The sequence below is a fragment of the Lactuca saligna genome, chromosome 5 (assembly GCF_052625555.1).
Source record: "Lactuca saligna cultivar CGN05327 chromosome 5, ASM5262555v1, whole genome shotgun sequence".
Taxonomy (NCBI): Eukaryota; Viridiplantae; Streptophyta; class Magnoliopsida; order Asterales; family Asteraceae; genus Lactuca; species Lactuca saligna.
Genome location: NC_136421.1, coordinates 35979779 through 35999874, shown reverse-complemented (window position 1 = coordinate 35999874; position 20096 = coordinate 35979779). Strand labels below are relative to the sequence as shown.

At 35.9% G+C, this 20096-nt stretch overlaps 3 protein-coding genes across 3 annotated transcripts; 1 reads left to right on the top strand and 2 right to left on the bottom strand.

Moving 5' to 3' along the window:
- Positions 1 to 3720: 3720 nt before the first annotated feature.
- Positions 3721 to 7137, top strand: LOC144996880 (protein SRG1-like). The gene is made up of 4 exons (XM_078956641.1): positions 3721 to 4031; positions 4144 to 4391; positions 5928 to 6252; positions 6699 to 7137. Exons 1-4 carry the CDS (start codon positions 3756 to 3758, stop codon positions 6939 to 6941), a joined length of 1092 nt encoding a protein of 363 aa, XP_078812767.1. The 5' UTR covers positions 3721 to 3755; the 3' UTR covers positions 6942 to 7137.
- LOC145049008 (protein SRG1-like) lies at positions 7135 to 8952 on the bottom strand. The gene is made up of 4 exons (XM_078997691.1): positions 8621 to 8952; positions 8202 to 8449; positions 7641 to 7965; positions 7135 to 7517 (listed from the first exon to the last, which is right to left on the bottom strand). Exons 1-4 carry the CDS (start codon positions 8897 to 8899, stop codon positions 7251 to 7253), a joined length of 1119 nt encoding a protein of 372 aa, XP_078853817.1. The 5' UTR covers positions 8900 to 8952; the 3' UTR covers positions 7135 to 7250.
- A 784-nt stretch (positions 8953 to 9736) lies between these two features.
- Positions 9737 to 11274, bottom strand: LOC145049007 (putative pentatricopeptide repeat-containing protein At1g10330). The gene has a single exon (XM_078997690.1). The coding sequence runs from the start codon at positions 11218 to 11220 to the stop codon at positions 9817 to 9819; it is 1404 nt and encodes a 467-aa protein (XP_078853816.1). The 5' UTR covers positions 11221 to 11274; the 3' UTR covers positions 9737 to 9816.
- Between the last annotated feature and the right edge of the window lie 8822 nt (positions 11275 to 20096).

The following is a 20096-nucleotide window of genomic DNA, read 5'->3' as shown; positions in this document are numbered from 1 at the left end:
ATTTTGTGGTGTATTGTGACGCATCGATATCGGGATTGGGTGCGGTGCTGATGCAGAGAGGGCATGTGATCGCATACGCATCGAGGCAGTTGAAGCCTCATGAGATGAGGTATCCCACCCACGATCTAGAGTTGGGGGCTGTAGTGTTCGCCCTCAAGATCTAGCATCACTATTTATATGGGGCTCAGTGTACTATATACACGGACCACAAGAGTTTGAAGTACTTGATGGATCAGTCTAACCTGAATATGCGATAGAGAAGATGGTTGGATGTGGTAAAGGATTACGATTGCGAGATCCTGTACCACCTGGGCAAGGCTAACATTGTAGTTGATGCCCTGAGTCGTAGGGCAGAGAGCGCCCCGATACAAGACGTTTGTTTGAGATTGATAGTGATGACTCTGGTGTTAGACACCATCCGAGGGGCCCAGGCTGAGGCCGTGAGACCGGAGAACCGTAAGAGGGAGCGGGTTATCGGACAGGTATCGGATTTCGTCACCGATAGTCGGGGGCTTATGACCTTCCAGGGTCGAATTTGGGTGCCATTTGTGGGCGGGGCACGTACCATTCTGAGGGAGGAGGCACACCAATCGAGGTTTTCGATCCATCCCGGGGCCACTAAGATGTATTTAGACGTGAAGAGAGAGTATTGGTGGCCCTGTATGAAGAGGGATGTCGCATGGTTCGTAGAGAGGTGTTTCACCTGTTGCAGGGTTAAGGCCGAGCACCAGCGTCCGCATGGTAAATTGCAGCCTTTGGAGATTCCCGAGTGGAAGTGGGAACAAATTACCATGGACTTTATCACCAACTTGCCAAGGACTACAAGAGGTGTCGCTGCAATTTGGGTGATTATGGACAGGTTGACGAAGAGCGCTCACTTTCTTACTATCAATGAGAGCTCTTCTGTTGAGAGGCTGGCAGAGTTATACATGAGGGAGGTGGTATCGTGACATGGAGTACCGATCTCGATCGTCTCAGATCGAGATGTAAGTTTCACTTCCAAGTTCTGGAAGAAATTTCATGAGGAGTTGGGAATGAGGCTGCATTTTAGTACCGCATACCACCCACAAACTGACGGACAGAGCGAGCGGACGATTCAGACGCTCGAGGACATGCTTCGGGCATATGTATTGGACTTCGGAGGGAGATTGGACACGTATTTACCCTTGGCTGAGTTTTCCTATAACAATAGCCATCATTCGAGCATTGGTATGCCACCTTTTGAGCTGTTGTATGGGAGGAAGTGTCGGACTCCCATCTGCTGGGGAGAAGTAGGGCAGCTAGTGATGGGCAGTATAGAGATAGTGCTCCAAACGACAGAGCAGATACAGCAGGTCAGGCAGAGACTGCTGACAGCTCAGAGTCGTCAGAAGAGCTACGCAGATAGGCATCGCTCGGAGCTCGAGATTCAAGTTGGTGAGTTTTTGTTGAGGATCCAAGAAGATTGGTGGAATTCATGATGGTGTTTCTATTCAAATTTGCCTTTGAAATGAAGTTTGAATTATATTAATTGATAAGAATAAGATGTAGAATCAAAAATCACAAACAAATATGAAAAACGTTTTTCAAGTGTGAAAATTAGATCTAAGAACAATTTTAGATCTAGAAATGAAAACGAAGGAAATTCTGCGAAAATTTTGAAAGATCAATAATACGAATCAAGACATGATGAATAGTATGAACACAACATGTAAATAATTCCATTTCAACTCAATATTGATCAGGAATGAGGTTAGAGTACAAGCAGTATGAACAACAGGAAAAGCGTATGTGTGCGAGAGTGCCTTTTTAAACCTCTAACCTCAGCACTATTTATAGGCAACATGCATGGTGCTCTCAACTGAGCACAAAATATACATGTCGACTTCGGCATTTAGGCATAGACATGAATGTTGCATGAAATAAAAAGATATATCAAAATATTTGAAATTTCGATGTAGACTACAAAACAAACTTTCGATACTCAAATCTTCGATATGAGATGCACTTCAAAGATATTGTCGACGTTTGTGCTTCTTCACAACATACTATACCCAACACCCTAACTAAAATTAGCAATTGATTCTCAGAAGGGTGTGTGTGTGTGTCTAGGTATGGACTTTAAATCACTTCTCATGCACCTTCAGTATACGAATTACGTACTAGTTCTTAACAATATTGTTTCCGTTTTCAAAGTATCTTGCTAATACATAATAAATCCAGTTGGATCTAGTTAAAGTGTCTTGCTAATAAATAATAACTTCGGTTGGATCTATTCTAGTTTAAATGCATCAACATCATCTTAACATTAAACCCATCCATTTACTTCATCTCCTTTTCATCTGTACTAGGACTAGGTCATTTTTTTATGATGTGACCCTAAAGAGGACGACACAAATTTAATTTTACCTGCATGATGCGACGCCAAAGAAGAAGGCATGCCCAAACTTACAAAAACATACAATTAATTTTAATTTTGATATTATTGTTATCTGTTTGTTTTGCCAATCATATACAAGTATATAACTCCCTTGGCTGGAACTTAATTGCCATGGCCGGCTTTTATGGAGTTACTTTATCAAGTCACTTAAATATAATATGGTTGATTCACTTGTCTCATCTACTTGTTCATTCGTCCGGTTTTAAATTGTATATTATTTCAGCTAGTCATGCACACAACCCGTAGGTAGAGTGCATTGTTATCATATTAATTTAAATTTTATTTTCTAGTTTGGATTGGATCATTATGGCTACTACAGTTAGTAAATATGCTAGGGGTATTGGTTCCAAATCATCAAAAACAAATCACGTACAAGGCTCAAGTGGCTGAACTTACCTTAATAGGTAGTTGGTCTTTGCAAATTCATAAAACAAATAAGTTCAACAATTATTGTTATATTTTTTTCATTAAAACCATTAAACTTTACCATTTTTTTCTGATTTGACCACTATAGACATTTTTTTTTTTAAAAAAAACATTATTTTTTGTGTGTCAAGCTTCTTCCTTTATTTACATTATATTTGACTATTGTTAGGTTGATTTTGTGTTAGGATACCGACACCAATAAGAGGGTGTTTGGATAGAAAAAAAAAAAAAAAAAAACTTATATCTTATTGCTTATTCAAACCACTATAAGTTTAAGTGTTTAAATAAAAAATTTTAAAAAGCAGTTTATTGTGGTGGGGATAGCTAAATAAGCTAATTTTAAAAAGCTTTCCTCCCCTTGCATGTTTATAGCTTATGGCTTATTTCTAATCCAAACATTTTTGCAAAAGCTGTTTTTTCACACCACAATAAGCTAATAAGCTATAAGTTAATTTACCCAAACACCCTCTAAGTAAGTATTGGAAGCATGTTCAAGCCAAGAAATCACACCATCTAGAAATACCCAATTCAGAGACGTACAAAAATAGTTTCTCGGTCCTTAATTCACTTTTTTCTGGGAGATTTTAAGTGTTCATTATTCTGTGGTTATTTCATTGCAACTTTAAGTTTCATAAAGGATGAATAGAAAATATCTAAGTTTCCTATACCGATGGTATTCATCTTCTTTTTCTGTATATATTACAAATTTTACAAATATTAAGAAAATATTTTGAGAACGACACCATAAAAAAGTTCAAATTTTCAGAGTTGTTTAAAATATAACGAATTGACAAGCAACACAGCAATTAACACTGTCATGTTATAAGTACTATTATACACGCATACACTATCTTACATTCCTTTAATTCATTACTGAGACATATATAGTATTCTTCAAGACTGAATATCCATGGAAAACCACAAAGATGTAGGGATCAATTTTGGGAGATCACTGATAGTACCATGTGTCCAAGAACTTGCTAAGAAATCCATCACAAAGATTCCACCGCGTTATGTACGCCAAGATCATCAGAAACCCTTATTCAAATCATCCGATGACACCTCCACTCTATCTATACCTGTGATTGATCTTCACACCTTATTTTCAACAGATTCTGAATCTTCCACTTGTTCCTCTGAGCTCAATAAGCTTCATTCAGCTTCTAAAGAATGGGGTTTCTTCCAGGTCAGCATTCACTAATTAATTATTTAGTCGTTCTTATAATTACAAGTTGTTTCAATTCCATGGTTAATTACGTTTCGAAATCATGATGTTAATATGCTAAATGAATTAACAGGTTATAAACCATGGAATAAGTGAGTCTTTATTAGAGGATTTTAAGAGTGAAGTTTTGAAGTTGTTCAAGCTTCCAATGGAGGAGAAAGAAAAGCTTTGGCAGAAAGAAGACTGCCAAGAGGGTTTCGGTCAACTGTTTGTTGCATCCGAGGATCAGAAGCTTGATTGGTGTGACAAGTTTTACGTAAATACCCTTCCATATAATATCAGAAATTCCAAACTATTTCAGAAGTTACCTCCCATCCTCAGGTTCTTTTTTTCCTACTCCAAATGAAACTAGTTTAATTAAATTTTTAATTTTGCATGCATGTCTGTTAATTACTGGATATATATATATATATATATATATATATATATATATATATATATATATATATATATATATATATATATATATATATATATATATATATATATATATATATATGCGTTTTAAAAGTGATTATGTTAGCAATAATAAAATGGGGTGTAGTAGATAATGTTGGACGTGTTTGTTATTTGAAGTTGTAATGAAATAGGCTGTTGAGTTTTTGTCTAATTCTAATTATTATGGGGTGTTTGTGGTTACTTTTTAAATTCAAAAGTTCTTTTTGTAAAAGTTTTTTTTTAGGAAACAAAAGCTAAAAGTTTGTTTTAAAAAGTGTTTGGGTAGTATTTTTTAATTTTTGAACGTGATTTAGCTTTAAAAGTCCAAAAGTTACAAAAAGTTACACTTTTTCTTGACTTTTAAAAATCCACTTTTTTCTTCTTTATAAAAAGTTATTTTGAAAAGAATTTTTACATCTTCCAAACATTTTTATAATTTTTTAGAAAAGTTAAAAGATAAAGGTCATTTAAAAAATATTCCCAAACACCTCTGTCAAAATCCCTATTTTGATAGGAGATACCCTTCCTTGATTTGTTTTTTGAAAAAATTATAAAAAATTGAATTTACCACTTTACGGCTTTTATCCTTTACCGGTTTACCGTTTATCCTTTTTTGTTGTGACTAATGTTCAGAAGTTATAGGTTTTGAATGGAAAACTGAATATTGGAGGTATTTTTCATGTTTTGAATTTATAAATTAAAATTAGTTAAATTTGGTTGCATTGCTATAAATTAACATTGAAATTTGATTAAATATTTATTATACTTGTTTATTCTCTTTTTATTTTTACTTTTTAAAGTTATCTAAGGTTTAGAATCTATGACAATATATATATATATATATATATATATATATATATATATATATATATATATATATATATATATATATATATATATATATATATATATATATATATTTCACCCGTTATCCAGCATACTTATCGTATTTCTTTGTTATCTGTACTAGATTACGTATCGCTTTGTTATCTCTACCACTTTTTAATATATAGGAATATTATATACATAAAAAATGTAGATGATAAGATAGTGGGTTTAATTACTATCGATAACAAATAATAAATATTAGTAGTATAAAAATGCATAAAACGATATAAAAAAAACTTTAGCGGACATCGTGCAAGTTGTACGTATGATGCACGTCAGGTAAAAAAAAAAAAACAATTACCTAATTTGTCTTCAAGTTACTCATATAATTCATTATTTCGTATTCTTTGACTTGATTGACTTAATAAGTGCATGCCTTAATCCGATAAGTTAAGTTATATATGGGTGTTTCCTATTTGAGTTAATCCAGAAAGAATGAGCTTTCTTTCATATCATATGTTAACAAATGATTCAATTTTTATTCGTTTCCTATCCATTTTCTCAAATATTTTTGAAACATTATTTATCCAGTGAGAAGGTGGACACGTACTCTAGGGAAATAAAAAAGCTAGCAGTAGGCATCTTGGGTGAAATGGGTAAGGCTCTAGGGATGAGCAAGGAGGAAATGAGGGAGTTATTTGATGATGGGGCCCAGTTCCTACAGATGAATTATTATCCCCAATGTCCTGAACCAGAATTGGCTATGGGATTCTCCCCTCATTCTGATGCAACTGGATTAACAATCCTCTATCAACTAACCAAAACCACTGGCCTCCAAGTTCGAAAAAATGGAAAATGGGTATCCGTTAAACCTTTGCCAAATGCTTTGGTAGTCAACATTGGGGACATAATGGAGGTAACAACATAATTCATGATTTCAGCAAGATGACAAAAGGATAATCGATTTGATATTTTCAATCCGTTTTCATACAAAAAATAGAATGTGTTTATGATATCATTTTACTTATTTACAGTCTATCTAGTTTCCATTGCATTGCAAATTTGCAATGAGTTGTGTTGTTTGATTTAGATTCTAGAATATATTTGCAGTTATATATTGCAAACTTCAACAAATATCTTCTTCATTCTCTTTCGGATTTGAATTCATCAACAACCCCATGTATTTCCGTTTTAATTGCTTATATAACTAGAAACTGAAAAAGAAAAAGAAAAAGAAAAAACCAAATCCAAAAGACCCCAACAACTTCTCTTTTTAGGATTTTTTTTTGTTCGATTTCGGTTCTAGGAAAAAAAATGAACCTAATCGAATTGTGCTCAACCTAACTTTGTACGTGTTTACAGGTTGTAAGTAATGGTGTATACAAGAGCATAGAGCATTGTGCAACAGTGCAGTCAAACGAGGAGAGGTTATCAGTGGCAACATTCTACAGCTCCAATATGGGTGTAGAAGTAGGCCCCGCAAGAAGCCTTGTTGCACAACATAATGTAGCAAACTTTCGACGTGTCACTTTTGAGGAATATTACAAGGATTTTTTTGCTCGAAAGCTTGATGGTAAATCAAACTTGGAGTTTATGAAACTTTAAGAGTACTTGAATGAAAAAGGTTATATAGTTTGAACTATATCGATGGTTTCTTTTGTTTCGTGAAATTCGAAATCGTTCTAAAGTATTGTTAGAAAAGTTGGTAGTTTTAGTTTAGCCTCATTCTCAACTTTTGTATGTCGGGTATGTTAACCGAGTTTTTTTGTATAAATAAACATCTTTTGTATGTGTTCACTATCAGCAAAGTTAAAATCTTCATTCATGATAACCATATCCTTTTGCTTCATTTAATGGAGCTTCATACTTCAAAAAGAAATAAAACCAGAAAACACAACAAAACCTACAATTCAACTATGTAACATTTTTCTTCAATTCTTCAACTTTCATATAATCCAAGAATGACTTTCCATCTAGCTTTCGAGCAAAAAATCCCTTGAAATATTCCTCAAGAGGGACTCGGCGGAAGTTTGCTATATTATGTTGTGCAACAAGACTTCTTGCGGGCCCCAATTCAGTACCCATACTCGAGCTATAAAATGTGGCAACCGATAATCTCTCGATGTTTGAATGCACTATTGCTCGATGCTCGATGCTCTTATACACGCCATTAGTTATGATCTACAAACAAAATATCAAATTTGAGGTTTTTTGGGTTTTGGTTACACGTTTGTTTGTTTGTTTTTTTTTTCCCAAGTTTCAGATACACAAGCAATAAAAACAATAATGGAATTATGTTGTTACCTCCATTATGTCTCCAATGTTGACTACCAAAGCATTTGGAAGAGGTTTAACAGATACCCATTTTCCATCTTTTCGAACTTGAAGTCCCTCTGTTTCGGTTAATTGATAGTGAATTGTTAAAGCATCGGCATCGGAATGAGGAGTGAATCCCAAAGCCGATTCCGGTTCCGGACATGGAGGATAGTAATTCATTCTCATCGACTGAACCCCATCATCAAACAATTCACTCATTTCCTCTCCATCAATCCCTAGAGCTTTAGCCATTTGACCTAAGATAGCCATTGCTAGCTTTTTTATTTCCATAGAGTAAGCTTCCAACTTATCTCTACAAATTTCTTCAAAGTTGTTAAAACAATTAGGATCGTGTTTCTTTTTTTCTTCACATTATATATTGTCTGGATCGATGATTATGATTAAAAGATATATAAGAAAACGACAATATAGCAATTTTGTAAAAAGTGAGGACTTAATGGAGAAAACCTTTCATTTATTTAAGTTACAACAATCAATAACAGAACATTCAAAGTTATAGACTTTTCATTTGTAGAAGGAAGAAAGAACCTTAGAACCGGAGGTAACTTTTGAAATAGTTGAAATTGTCTAAGATTGTGTGGAAGGGTAGTTATGTAAAACATGTCACACCAATCAAGCTTCTGCTCCTCTGATACAACGAAAAGCTGACCAAAACCTTCATGATTGTCTTCTTCCTGCCAGAGCTTCTGTTTTTCCTCCATTGGAAGCTTGAAGAAGTTCAAGACTTCCCTTTTAAAATCCTCTAATAAGGGCTCACTTACTCCATGGTTTATAACCTGTTTTTATCGACTATATGAGCTGAATACGATATAATGGAAACAAAACTTTGATTCTTAGCATATGTTAGTACTTGATTTGGATTTCATCGTGATTTGCAATCCAACAACATATACAATTTCTAATTTACAAGGATTAAATCGAATCAAATAGACTTTAAGAACACTGACCTGGAAGAAACCCCATTCTTTAGCAGCTGTATGAAGCTTACTGAGCTCAGAAGAATACGTCGAAGATCCGGAATCGGTTGCAAATAAGGTGTGAAGATCAATGACAGGTACAGAGAGATTGGAGGTGTCGTCGGATGAAGTGATTAAGGGTTTCTGATTATGATCTTGGCGCACATACCGAGGTGGGATCTTGGTGATGGATTTCTTAGCAAGTTCTTGAACACTTGGTACTATCAGTGATCTCCCGAAATTGATCGATTCATCGTTGTGGTTTTCCATTGGTCAAAAGAGAAGAGTGCACATGCTTACTACTTCTTTAATAAATAATGGGGGGAAACTAGACGATTATAAGGGGGTTTTTGAAACGTTTTTTAATTTTTCCAAAAAATTAAAAAAATAGTTAAAAGATGATTGGGCAATGCTCTAAATCTTTTAAAATAACTTTTTTTTTTTGTGTGCAAGAAGAAATGTTAGTGTTTCAAAAGTTATAAAATTCTGACTTTTAGGGTTTTTTAATATGAAAAGATGACTTTTAATACAAACACATTTTCAAATGACTATATTTTGAAAAAAGTCACTAACCAAAAAATCATTTTACAAAAAGAATTTTTAACATCAAAAATAATCCCAAACACCCCTAAGATGGACTTTATTCCTATTTCCATTGGTCACAAACTACTACTTCTTGAGTTCTTGTCGCCTTGTTCAATGCGTATCAACTATTTATTTCAAAAACTAATATTAAATTCTTGCTCAATTTATGTAACAAAACACTCTAGTTTCCGTAGTATTTAACTACACTAAATGACATGGCATTTTGTTAAGGATGTACATAGGATTTTTTTTAAAGCCATATAGGATAAGATAATGATAGCATCTATATACTATGTTGTAATTTTGTAAGGAGCGGTAGCAAGTAGCAACTAAATATTACTGTTATTTTATTTTGGAATAAAATAAAAAGAAAAAAGAAGCAGTCAATTACAACCCATTTCTCTTCTCTTTCATGCCTTCAAGTAGACTTTTCGTATGCCTATGGTAAATGAAAATCCATGTACCAAGCTTCAAATTTACACTACATTTTCCCATGACTCATAATATATTCGAAGTCAACTCTTTTAAAGAAACTATTTTGTTAATACTAAAAATCTAATACATGCAACCCTAACATTCGTTAATGTGCACAAACTAATTCTTTACATTGAGTTAACCACACTATAACCCGGAGGCTTATGAACACCTACTCCAACCATAACATTCCTCAAAAAGGCAGCATGACCCCAATTCTCAACATCAGCATAAAGACTCGATAAAACTATATATTGACCACATTGTTGAGGGTCTACCTCAAGAAGCCTTTTAGCCACCTCATTTCCTAAATCAATATCCCCATGAAGTTTACAAGCTCCCAAAAGAGCACCTAAAACAGAGGCATCAGCCTCAAATGGCATCCTACTTATGAAATCTTTTGCTTCTGCTAAAAACCCTGATCTACCCAATAAATCAACCACACATCCATAATGTTCCATTTTTGGAACAACACCAAATTGAGGCAACATTGAGTAGAATAATTCTAAACCTAAATTTATAAGGTTGCAATTTGAAGAAGCAGCAAGAATCCCAACAAAAGTAACTTCATTTGGATGATACCCTTCAATCTTCATCTTATCAAACATTTCTAAAACCTTTTTGTCTTTTCCATGTGAAGATAGAGCACAAATCATTGCATTCCATGTGCATGTTTCCTTTTTCAACATACTTTCAAACACTTTTGTGGCGTAATCTAAATGACCCGTTTTCCCATATAAATATATCAGTGATGTCCCGATAAAGGGAGTTATTTGATTCTCGTTCTTGATAATATACCCATGTATCTGCTTCCCAAATGTAACAGAATGAGCACAAGCAGAAAGTACACTAACGAATGTAGCTTCATTAGCTTTCACAGAACAATCTCTTAAACACCTTTGAAAAAACCGAATTGCAGTGTCGTAACACCCTCTCTTGCTGTACCCGTTGATGATGGTAGTCCATGAATAAACATCCCTCACAGGCATTGATTCGAAGAAGGAAACAGCAGAACCCATATTCCCATTCTTGCAAAACCCATCAAGCATAGCGTTACAGGAAACAAGGCATGGTTCAGGCATTTCATCGAACACCTTTTGTGCATAGGAAAGACAGTTGCTTTTAGCATACAAATGAATGAATGATGTTTGTACAAAGGGATCTGATAATACTCCGCGCTTGAGGGCTTGAGTGTAAAGGGGTTTAGCGATGAGGGAAGGGGTTGTATAAGCAGCAACGGTGGCTTTGGTTAGTGAAGGGAAAGTATGGGGGTTTGGTGGGATGTTATGGGAAAGCATGTGGGTGAAAAGGAGTAAGGTAGTGTGAGGGAGATGGATATTGAGGTAAGCTCTGATGAGAGTGTTGTAGAGTAAGGTGGGTATCCATTTGAAGGTAGATGAGTTGGGGTTAGGGTTAGGGTTAGGGAGGAGATTACCGCTGATGATGAGGAGGGAATGGATTTGCTTGATTTGGATGGAGTTTTTGATGAAACGTTGAAGGAGTTGCAGTAGAGATTCCGGCGAGAGAAACATCCCGGAGCCAATTCATTGGATGGTCAGCTGAAGTAACGAGACAGTATAAGATACGTATTTAATTATTAATTAAAAATTTTAAAATGCAAGCATAGATTCTGAATTTTAATAAGGAAAATAGAAACGACAAAATTTCACCTATTTTTATATTTTTTTTAAAAAGAATATCCAAAAAAAAATTACATATATAGCTATCAAAATTGTAGATGGGCTTTTTGTCATTTTGCAGTGACGAAATCGTAGATAGCAATGATTTCTTCCTGACATGTTAACTTTACATTCTATTAATTCAATAAGCATCATGTTAACTTTACATGCTATTAATTCAAAATTATGTACTCAAAGCTGCATAGTTTCATTCTACAGTTCATCCCTCAACTAATACTAACCATAGAAAATATGTGAGTCGATCTTAAACGTAATATGCATCATAGCTTAAAAAAGTTTGGTTTTTAAATGCATAAAACTAACTAGAACAAGGTATTATCATGACGAATCTAATAAAGAATTTGTCTATAACTACAAGCAAAAGAACAACTAATTTCAATATTTCATCAATGGAAAGCCAAAATCTACAACTACTTTCAAATATTTCATCAAGACATGAAGACAACTTATAAATCTCTACTTCTCAAAGCAAAAGAACAACTACTTTTAGATTTTTAGTAACTTACTTGTTTCATTCTTGGAGTTGGAGTTGGAGCTTCTTGTCCAAAAAAAGACCCAATGGGACCTTAAATTTAAATATTTAAACAACTTAAGCAAAAAGATTTCAACAAAACTCAACATGTAAGCAAGACAATTAGACAAGTGAAATTGTCGTCAATGAGATTGGAACTTTAGGCAACAGATAGACAACAAAACTCAATTACTAATTTCAGAAACCTACCAGTGAACTTTGGAAACTCAAACCTACAACCAATTTCAATATTTCATCAATAATTCAACATCAATATATGAAGATAACTAATTTCAAGTTTCAACAAGTAATAACTACATGCTAACCTTAATCAAATAAACCTAATTGCTAATTTCAAGTTTTCAAGAAAATGACACATAATTGAAATAACTCTAAGAACTTTGCTTAAATGCTTAATGCTTACTTGTTGCATTCTTGCAAGTTCAGAGGGAAGTCGCTGAAGCTGTGGAACTGCCGGCGTGGCAGTGAAGGCTGCCGGAAAAGTCGATGGGTGTGGGTGGAGCAGGGTCGTGAGGGTGAGGCGCTATGTGCCGCTGGACGGTGGCATGTGCCTGTTTGTTTTTCATTCCCTCGTCAGCTTGTCGGTATCATCCCAAGACTCAAATTGATTAAGAGGGTGTTTAACCTCTTGGCTTTTTGTTGTTCTTTTTTTTTATCTTTTTACACTTAGCTCTTTTTGTTTGGGTTGTCAAATCTTTCAAATTTAGACTCCTTTGTTGTATTTTTTTTTTATCTCTTTACATTTAGCTCTTTTTGTTTGGGTTGTCAATCTTTCAAATTTAGACTGTTTTTTTGGACATAGAAACTTAAGTGTAGCCCAAGTATTTTTCAATGGTTGTATTTATACGAAAAAAAAAAATTAACACTATTTAAGAAAATTTGAGGAGTAGGTTGGGCCTATACACAAGTCTCTAATTGCAGTTTTGTAGTTGAACAACTTGATGTTTTTCCATCATCGGTGTTAACGATAATCACTTTACCATTTATATTTTATATTAGGCATGTAAACCGGTCTAGAATCAGACCGAACTGAATACTTGGTTTCGGTTTTGATTCGGTTCTACTAAGAAATGTGTCATCTAAGAAGGTGTTCGAAATCGGAACCGGACCGGAACTGAAAACCAAATAAGCCGTAAACTGAAAACCGAAAACCGGACCAAATACCATTATTTGGGTCCAATTGGTTCCGACTCTGTTTCGGTTTTTCAGTTAAAAAGTTCATCCCTACTCTAGACTATTTACAGTACGAGCTCTAAGACATAACATTATGGGCGCTTAATCAATAGCTCAAATATTTACTAGCATAAATGCTCTATCGAGAGAGGGAAAATGTAACATCCCAAAAATACGATCCAAAAATTCCGTTTAAAATAAAAATTCCGTTTAAAATCATTAATAAAAACCATAATTATCAACCATTTCATTCATAAACCAAAATCGTTATATCAAATCAGAGTTTCATCTCAAAACATGTTCTTTTTATCAGAGAAAACTTCTTGATTGAGGATTGGGTGAGTTGGGAGTTCATAAAACGTTCCAACATTTGGTTCACGTTTTCCTTGGCACCAGATAACGGGTTTAGGGAACCAGGTTAGAGGTCCAGCTAGGACTCAAGTTCGATTGTGTGTTAGGTCGAGTGTGTGTTCGACCCAATATGGAAGGTGTTGCCAGACTACGGGGGTAGCTGTAGCATTCACTAACAGTCAGATGGTATAGAAAGTGTTGTAAGACTACGGGGGTAGCCATAGCATTCACTAACAGTCAAATGGTATGGAAAGTGTTGTAAGACTACGGGGGTAGCCGTAGCATTCACTAACAGTCAGATGGTATGGAAAGTGTTGTAAGACTACAGGGGTAGCCATAGCATTCACTAACAGCCAGATGGTGTTAGGATGTTGTAAGTCTACGGGTGTAGCCGTAGCATTCATGAGGTCGGCAGATAGTGACAGAGTGTTGTAAGTCTGCGGGTGTAGCCGTAGCATTCACTAGGTTGGTAGATAGCATGAGTACGTTGTTAGGACGCGGAAGGAACAGTAGTACCCACCAGTTCGGGTGTAGTAGTGAGGATATGGAAATCCACGGATTAGAATTCAAATTTACCCAAATGGATTAGATCTGATTGAGTCAGCGATACGACCGTTGGAACGCCTCTACGGATATAAGATCAGGGAAAGCAATGGACTGTATGAGGTCGTTTCTGATATAAGGCTACCATTGGTCAGGTAGAAATCACTTTTAGTCTTGGATTTGATGATGACAGGATTCGACGCAAGGACCCAATCAGTTAGATCATAAAGTTGTTAGAGTCACAGTGGCATGATAACTAGTGGAAACTAGTTCCAGAGAAGGATTTCGTGCAGAAGTCATGTGAGTCAACTAAGTAGGGAGTCCTTTAGCTCGCAGCCAGGCTGGAACCCGGTATTTCAGATGATTGGTGAACAAATTAAGACCAAGGAGGTCTCGGTAGATTTTGGCAAGCAGCCATGTGCATACTACTTCAGGCAGTTTAATGTTTGGACAGTTTCAGCGATTGCCAGTATTATTATTTGTGTTTAGGTTGCAAGTTTGGATGGAATAACAAATTACTTGGGTTATGCTAAATGAACTGCAGGGATAATTAGGTATGTGATCTTGTGTTATAGTGGGAACCTCGAGCTATTAAAAGTTGAGTAGTCAGTTGAGGGATAAACGGACTGGATTCAACGATAATGATTCAATATGAGTGGTCTGTCAAGGATTCAGACCATCTCGAGACAGCAGATTTCAGACGAAGTATATGTGCTCTCGTTATGAGGAATTCGTTCACCTGCGAATTTAGGGCTTTACGAAGATTGGTCATGGCTGCTCTGGGAAGGCTAGGGTGTGCCAAGATGGTGATCATGTTACTTGAGTGGTTTGGCACGTAAGGAATGGTAAGGAATGATTTTGAGGATGAAATCTAATTTAAGTGGGGGAGAGTTGTAACACCTCGTTTATTAAATAAAATAAAGGAGCAAATTGATAAATTAATAGTAGCCTTAAAATCCATAATAATATAGCAAGGTATTGGTCCCGAGGGTTAATTGTTACAATTTTAGAAGTTTGGGGTTAAAAGTGTAAGTTCTGGATTTAATTTGAAAGGGTTTCAGAAGTTAGGGTGCGTTTGGTAATTAATGGACTTAAATTGCAAATATTTGAAGGCTTAGGGGGGCTGATTGGTAATTTCGGGACTTATTATGAAAGGAAATTATGGAATCAGGGGCTAAAGGGTAATTTTTGGGCTTAAGTTGAAAAGAATTTGATGGGAGGGACTGAAATGGAATTATTGCAAAAGACCTCATGTGACGGGGTATAAAACCCGTCGCCCCTACAAACCCTAACCCTAGCAAGGGTTCCTCAACCGACATGTGAGAGTTGTCAGCCGCCACCACTCTTCTTCATTTGTTTTCCAGTCAGACGTGCTGCCAAGCGACCACTCCGCCAGCGAAGCACCACCACCGTGACTGCAGGACATCGTAATCGTGAACCGCCACTTGCTATCATGCCAATGAAACACCGTCGTGACTTCCCGACGTCGTGGGTAGAGGAAGCAAACCCCACCTCCGGTAAGCATCTCAGTTGCCATGTGTGAGCATCACGGTCACAGTTGCCATTTAGTTGCGTTTTTCTGACCGGTCGAGCCACCGAGTGTAGCTATATCCTTTCTCCGGCGTGACCGGTCGAGTTGCTATTGTTGGATTCGTCGCTGCTATCACCGCCAAGTGACTATTCCGCTGTGAAGCCACTGTCACCGCTGCTGCCGCCATCTTGCGCAACCATCGCCTACTGCCATAAGAATTCTGATGGGTGTGTTTCTTTTTCGTGTTCATCTCAAGAGTTGTTTGTTTTTGTGTTGTTGATCAAGTTGAGTAGTCAGTTGGTAGCCAACCATGGTGGTTGTCGCCATGTACCACCACCGGCCACCACAAGGGTGGTTGTGTGTGTGATTATTTCGAGTGTGTGTTTCTGTTTATTTTAGGTTATTTCATTGTAAAATTGTAATTAAAAAAAAAATAATAAGAAAACTCAAACCACCGCCGTAAGGTGGTGGCTACCACCACCAACCGTCGTGTTGGATGGCGGTGTGCTTTTGTTTGCGTGTAGTGACTTTTTGGATGTTGGGACAAAAATGGACTAGAAACCCTAACCACCACTGTGAGGTGGTGGTCGCCGCCGTAAACCACCGTTGACCACCACTACTCGAGGTAGTAGTGGGTGGTGCCCGACTAGCAAAACCCTAATGGGCCTAGTGAAACCCTAATAGGCCTAATGAACCCTAATGGATCTAAGGACTTTACTTTTGGGCCTATTGGGTTATGGTTGGGTTGGAAACCCAAATTTTGGATATATGGACCTTGGACTTATCGGGACCCACATTTGGGTCATTGGAATGGAATTGTGAATTACATCAATCACACCACATGACTTATCTAGTAGAGTGATGGACTTTATGTATTAAGTCCTTAATGGGTTAAGTGGAAACACTTAACCTTAATTGTCATTTTATGTGAAACCCTAATTTCACTTGGGCTTTGTGTTGGGTCATTCTATTGGGCTTTGGTGATTGGGCTATTAGTAGGCCATCCAAAATCAAGCATATGGACTAGAATAATTTAATGGGTTGTAGGGTAAGGCCCATGTAAGGGGTTTGGGCCTAATTTGGAAATTTGGGCCATAGATGGGCCATAATTGGGTCTTTATGATTATGAGATATTGGGCCATTAAAAATGTCAAATGTTTGGACTGGACTAAATGGTTAGGCCTTAGAATAAGACCATGTAAATTTTTGGGCCTAATTTGGAAAATTAGGCCAAATGTTGGGCTTTGACTCATAGTTGACTTTCGAGCCTTGGATTGGGCCTTAGGCTTGAATCAAGCTAAGATAGGGGTAAAGCAGTGTTTTACCCCAAGCATGAACTTATGGATATGTGTTGGGGCCCAATTATTAATTGGGTGTTATTTTGATGTTGACAGATTCAGAAATTTGTTAGCCAGCAGTCACAACTTTATCCGCAGGACTTCAGCAGTGTGAGGTGAGTCTCCTCACTGTTTGTATGGTTCTGAGGCACAAATGCCTTCCCATTTAGTTTATGTATGATAGGAAGACCTGGGGCTTAACCCTAGGCATTATGCATGAAAGACCAGGAGGCGGCTCTTGACATATAGTATGTTAGTATGTATGGTAGGACGACCAGAAGGTGGCTCCTGGCGCACTGTGTCACACCCCAAAACCAGAACGGCGGAAAAGTTCGGGGGTGGAGGACATCATGTACAGTATCACAACACAACATAATAGTAAACAAGCAAACAACATCATTCATTGCATTAATAATATAATTTAATACAAGTGTGTTTTGTATAGTTTCTATGACACCAAAAATGTAAATCAAAATCTAAGACGAGTCTTGAATGCACTCCATCTTCTCAAAAGCTGGCATCGGTACCTGTCTACTGATGACCTGAGAATACAAGTTATTTTGAAAGAGTTTATCAGCTTTAAAGCTGGTGAGTTCATAAGTATTTTAGTGTCATTATTTTCATCAAAATGTTTGTAACACTGTTTGAAGTATGAGTTTGTAAACGTTTGTAGTAAAAGTATGTGAATGCTTGTAAATGTTTGTAACTGTTTGTAACTCCTATAAAATCCTATATTTTCTACTAAAAGTAGCCTTCTACCAAGGCACGATTGTTTTGTATGTTTGTTTCTTGTAAAAGTGTATAATTTTCCCAAGTGTAACTATCATTATCAAAATATAGTTTATACATTATTGTTTATGTGAAATGATCATAAAGTGAATGCAAAGGGGAAATTAATATAGTATTGCAGTGTTGCATTATAGTAACCACTGTTGTACTAACTACCTTAAACCGGATTTATATCAAGGTATTATGTGATTAATTGTACCATACTATCGACTATAAATACGACGATGAAAGACGTCGGAAGTAATGACATTTGGCCCAATTATTAATTGGGTGTTATTTTGATGTTGACGGATTCAGAAATCTGTTAGCCAGCAGCCACAACTTTATCCGCAGGACTTCAACAGTGTGAGGTGAGTCTCCTCACTGTTTGTATGGTTCTAAGGCACCAATGCCTTCCTATTTAGTTTATGTATGATAAGAAGACCTAGGGCTTAGCCCTAGGCATTATGCATGAAAGACCAGGAGGCGGCTCTTGACATACAGTATGTTAGTATGTATGGTAGGAAGACCAGGAGGTGGCTCCTGGTGCACTGTGTCACACCCCAAAACCAAAACGGCGGAAACGTTCGGGGGTGGAGGACGTCATGTACAGTATCACAACACAACATAATAATAAACAAGCAAACAACATCATCCATTGCATTAATAATATAATTTAATACAAGTGTGTTCTGTATAGTTTCTATGACACCAAAAATGTAAATCAAAATATAAGACGAGTCTTGAATGCGATACATCTTCTCAAAAGCTGGCATCGGTACTTGTCTACCTGAGAATACAAGTTATTTTGAAAGAGTTTATCAGCTTTAAAGCTGGTGAGTTCATAAGTATTTTAGTGTCATTGTTTTCATCAAAATGTTTGTGACACTATTTGAAGTATGAGTTTGTAAATGTTTGTAGTAAAAGTATGTGAATGCTTGTAAATATTTGTAAATGTTTGTAACTGTTTGTAACTCCTAGAAAATCCTATATGTTCTACTAAAAGTAGCCTTCTACCAAGGCACGACTGTTTTGTATGTTTGTTTCTTGTAAAAGTGTATAATTTTCCCAAGTGTAACTATCATTATCAAAATATAGTTTATATAGTATTGTTTATGTGAAATGATCATAAAGTGAATGTAAAGGGGAAATTAATATAGTATTGCAGTGTTGCATTATAGTAACTACTGTTGTACTAACTACCTTAAACCAGATTTATATCAAGGTATTATGTGATTAATTGTACCATACTATCGACTATAAACACGACGATGAAAGACGTCGAAAGTAATGACATTTGGCACCCATAGACCTGCAGGTCCCACTGTAGCTAGCAGCAAGGTGTAGGATAGTCAACCTAGTATAGATCTATACGCAAACTCAGGCTCTCCCTCATTGAAGACATGCCCCGAAACAGTGGTTCACATTTATGTTATAGTATACTTGTATATGTAATGTATGTACTAGTGCAGTGAATGTATTGTTTCTCATCATAGTATAGCTGTATAGTTTCTCATAATAGTATCGTTGTATAGTTTCTCATAATAGTATCGTCGTATATTTTCTCATCATAGTATCGTCGTATAGTTTCTCATCATAGTATAGTTGTATAGTTTCTCATCATAGTATAGTTGTATAGTTTCTCATCATAGTATAATTGTATAGTTTCTCATAATAGTAAGTATTGACTCATGAATGAACTGACTCTTTGTATGCTTCATTGAACTAGAAGTAATGAGTAGTATATCCCTACCTATACCTATTATAGTTAATAGTAGACTAGTTTGTATGACTGAATGTATTGAATTAAGATGAAAGTCTTTATATCTACACATATATACATAATATATAACTAAGGATCAAACGACACTCGGACAAATAACCGGGTACTCTAAGTCCACAACCAAACAAGGAACAAGAAGTAAAGGGAGTTATCAGTCCTAAGTCCTTCAAACCTTATTTATATAACTATATATGCATTAGACATGGTTTTAACAATATATAAGTTTCAAAAATTGTAAAAGAAAGGTTTGGTATACAAAAGTGAATTTGATAAAGAGTTTAACATGTAAAAGAGTTTGATAAGTAGTTTGAAGTCACTTTTTTGGTAAAACAGTTTGAAAGTATAGTAAATCAATATGTTTGATAGTTATTAATCACATGTGATTGATATAATAACTATGATATTCAAGTTGTATTCCCCCCCCCCCCCATAAAAGCATTTAAAATGTTCATTAAGGGGTATGAAATCACCTGTAGTGAGTGGTTTGGATGAAAGTGTTGGATAAGGTGCTAGGTGTCAAGTGAAGACTTGAACACACACACACACAATGATCCTATTTAACATATAAAGACATATATATGTATCTAATTAGTGATTATAACACTAATTAAGCAAGTAAAGACACGCTAGAACATGGAAAACACTTTGATTCAAGTGTTATAAGATCATAGGGTTACATCTAGGGTTGTA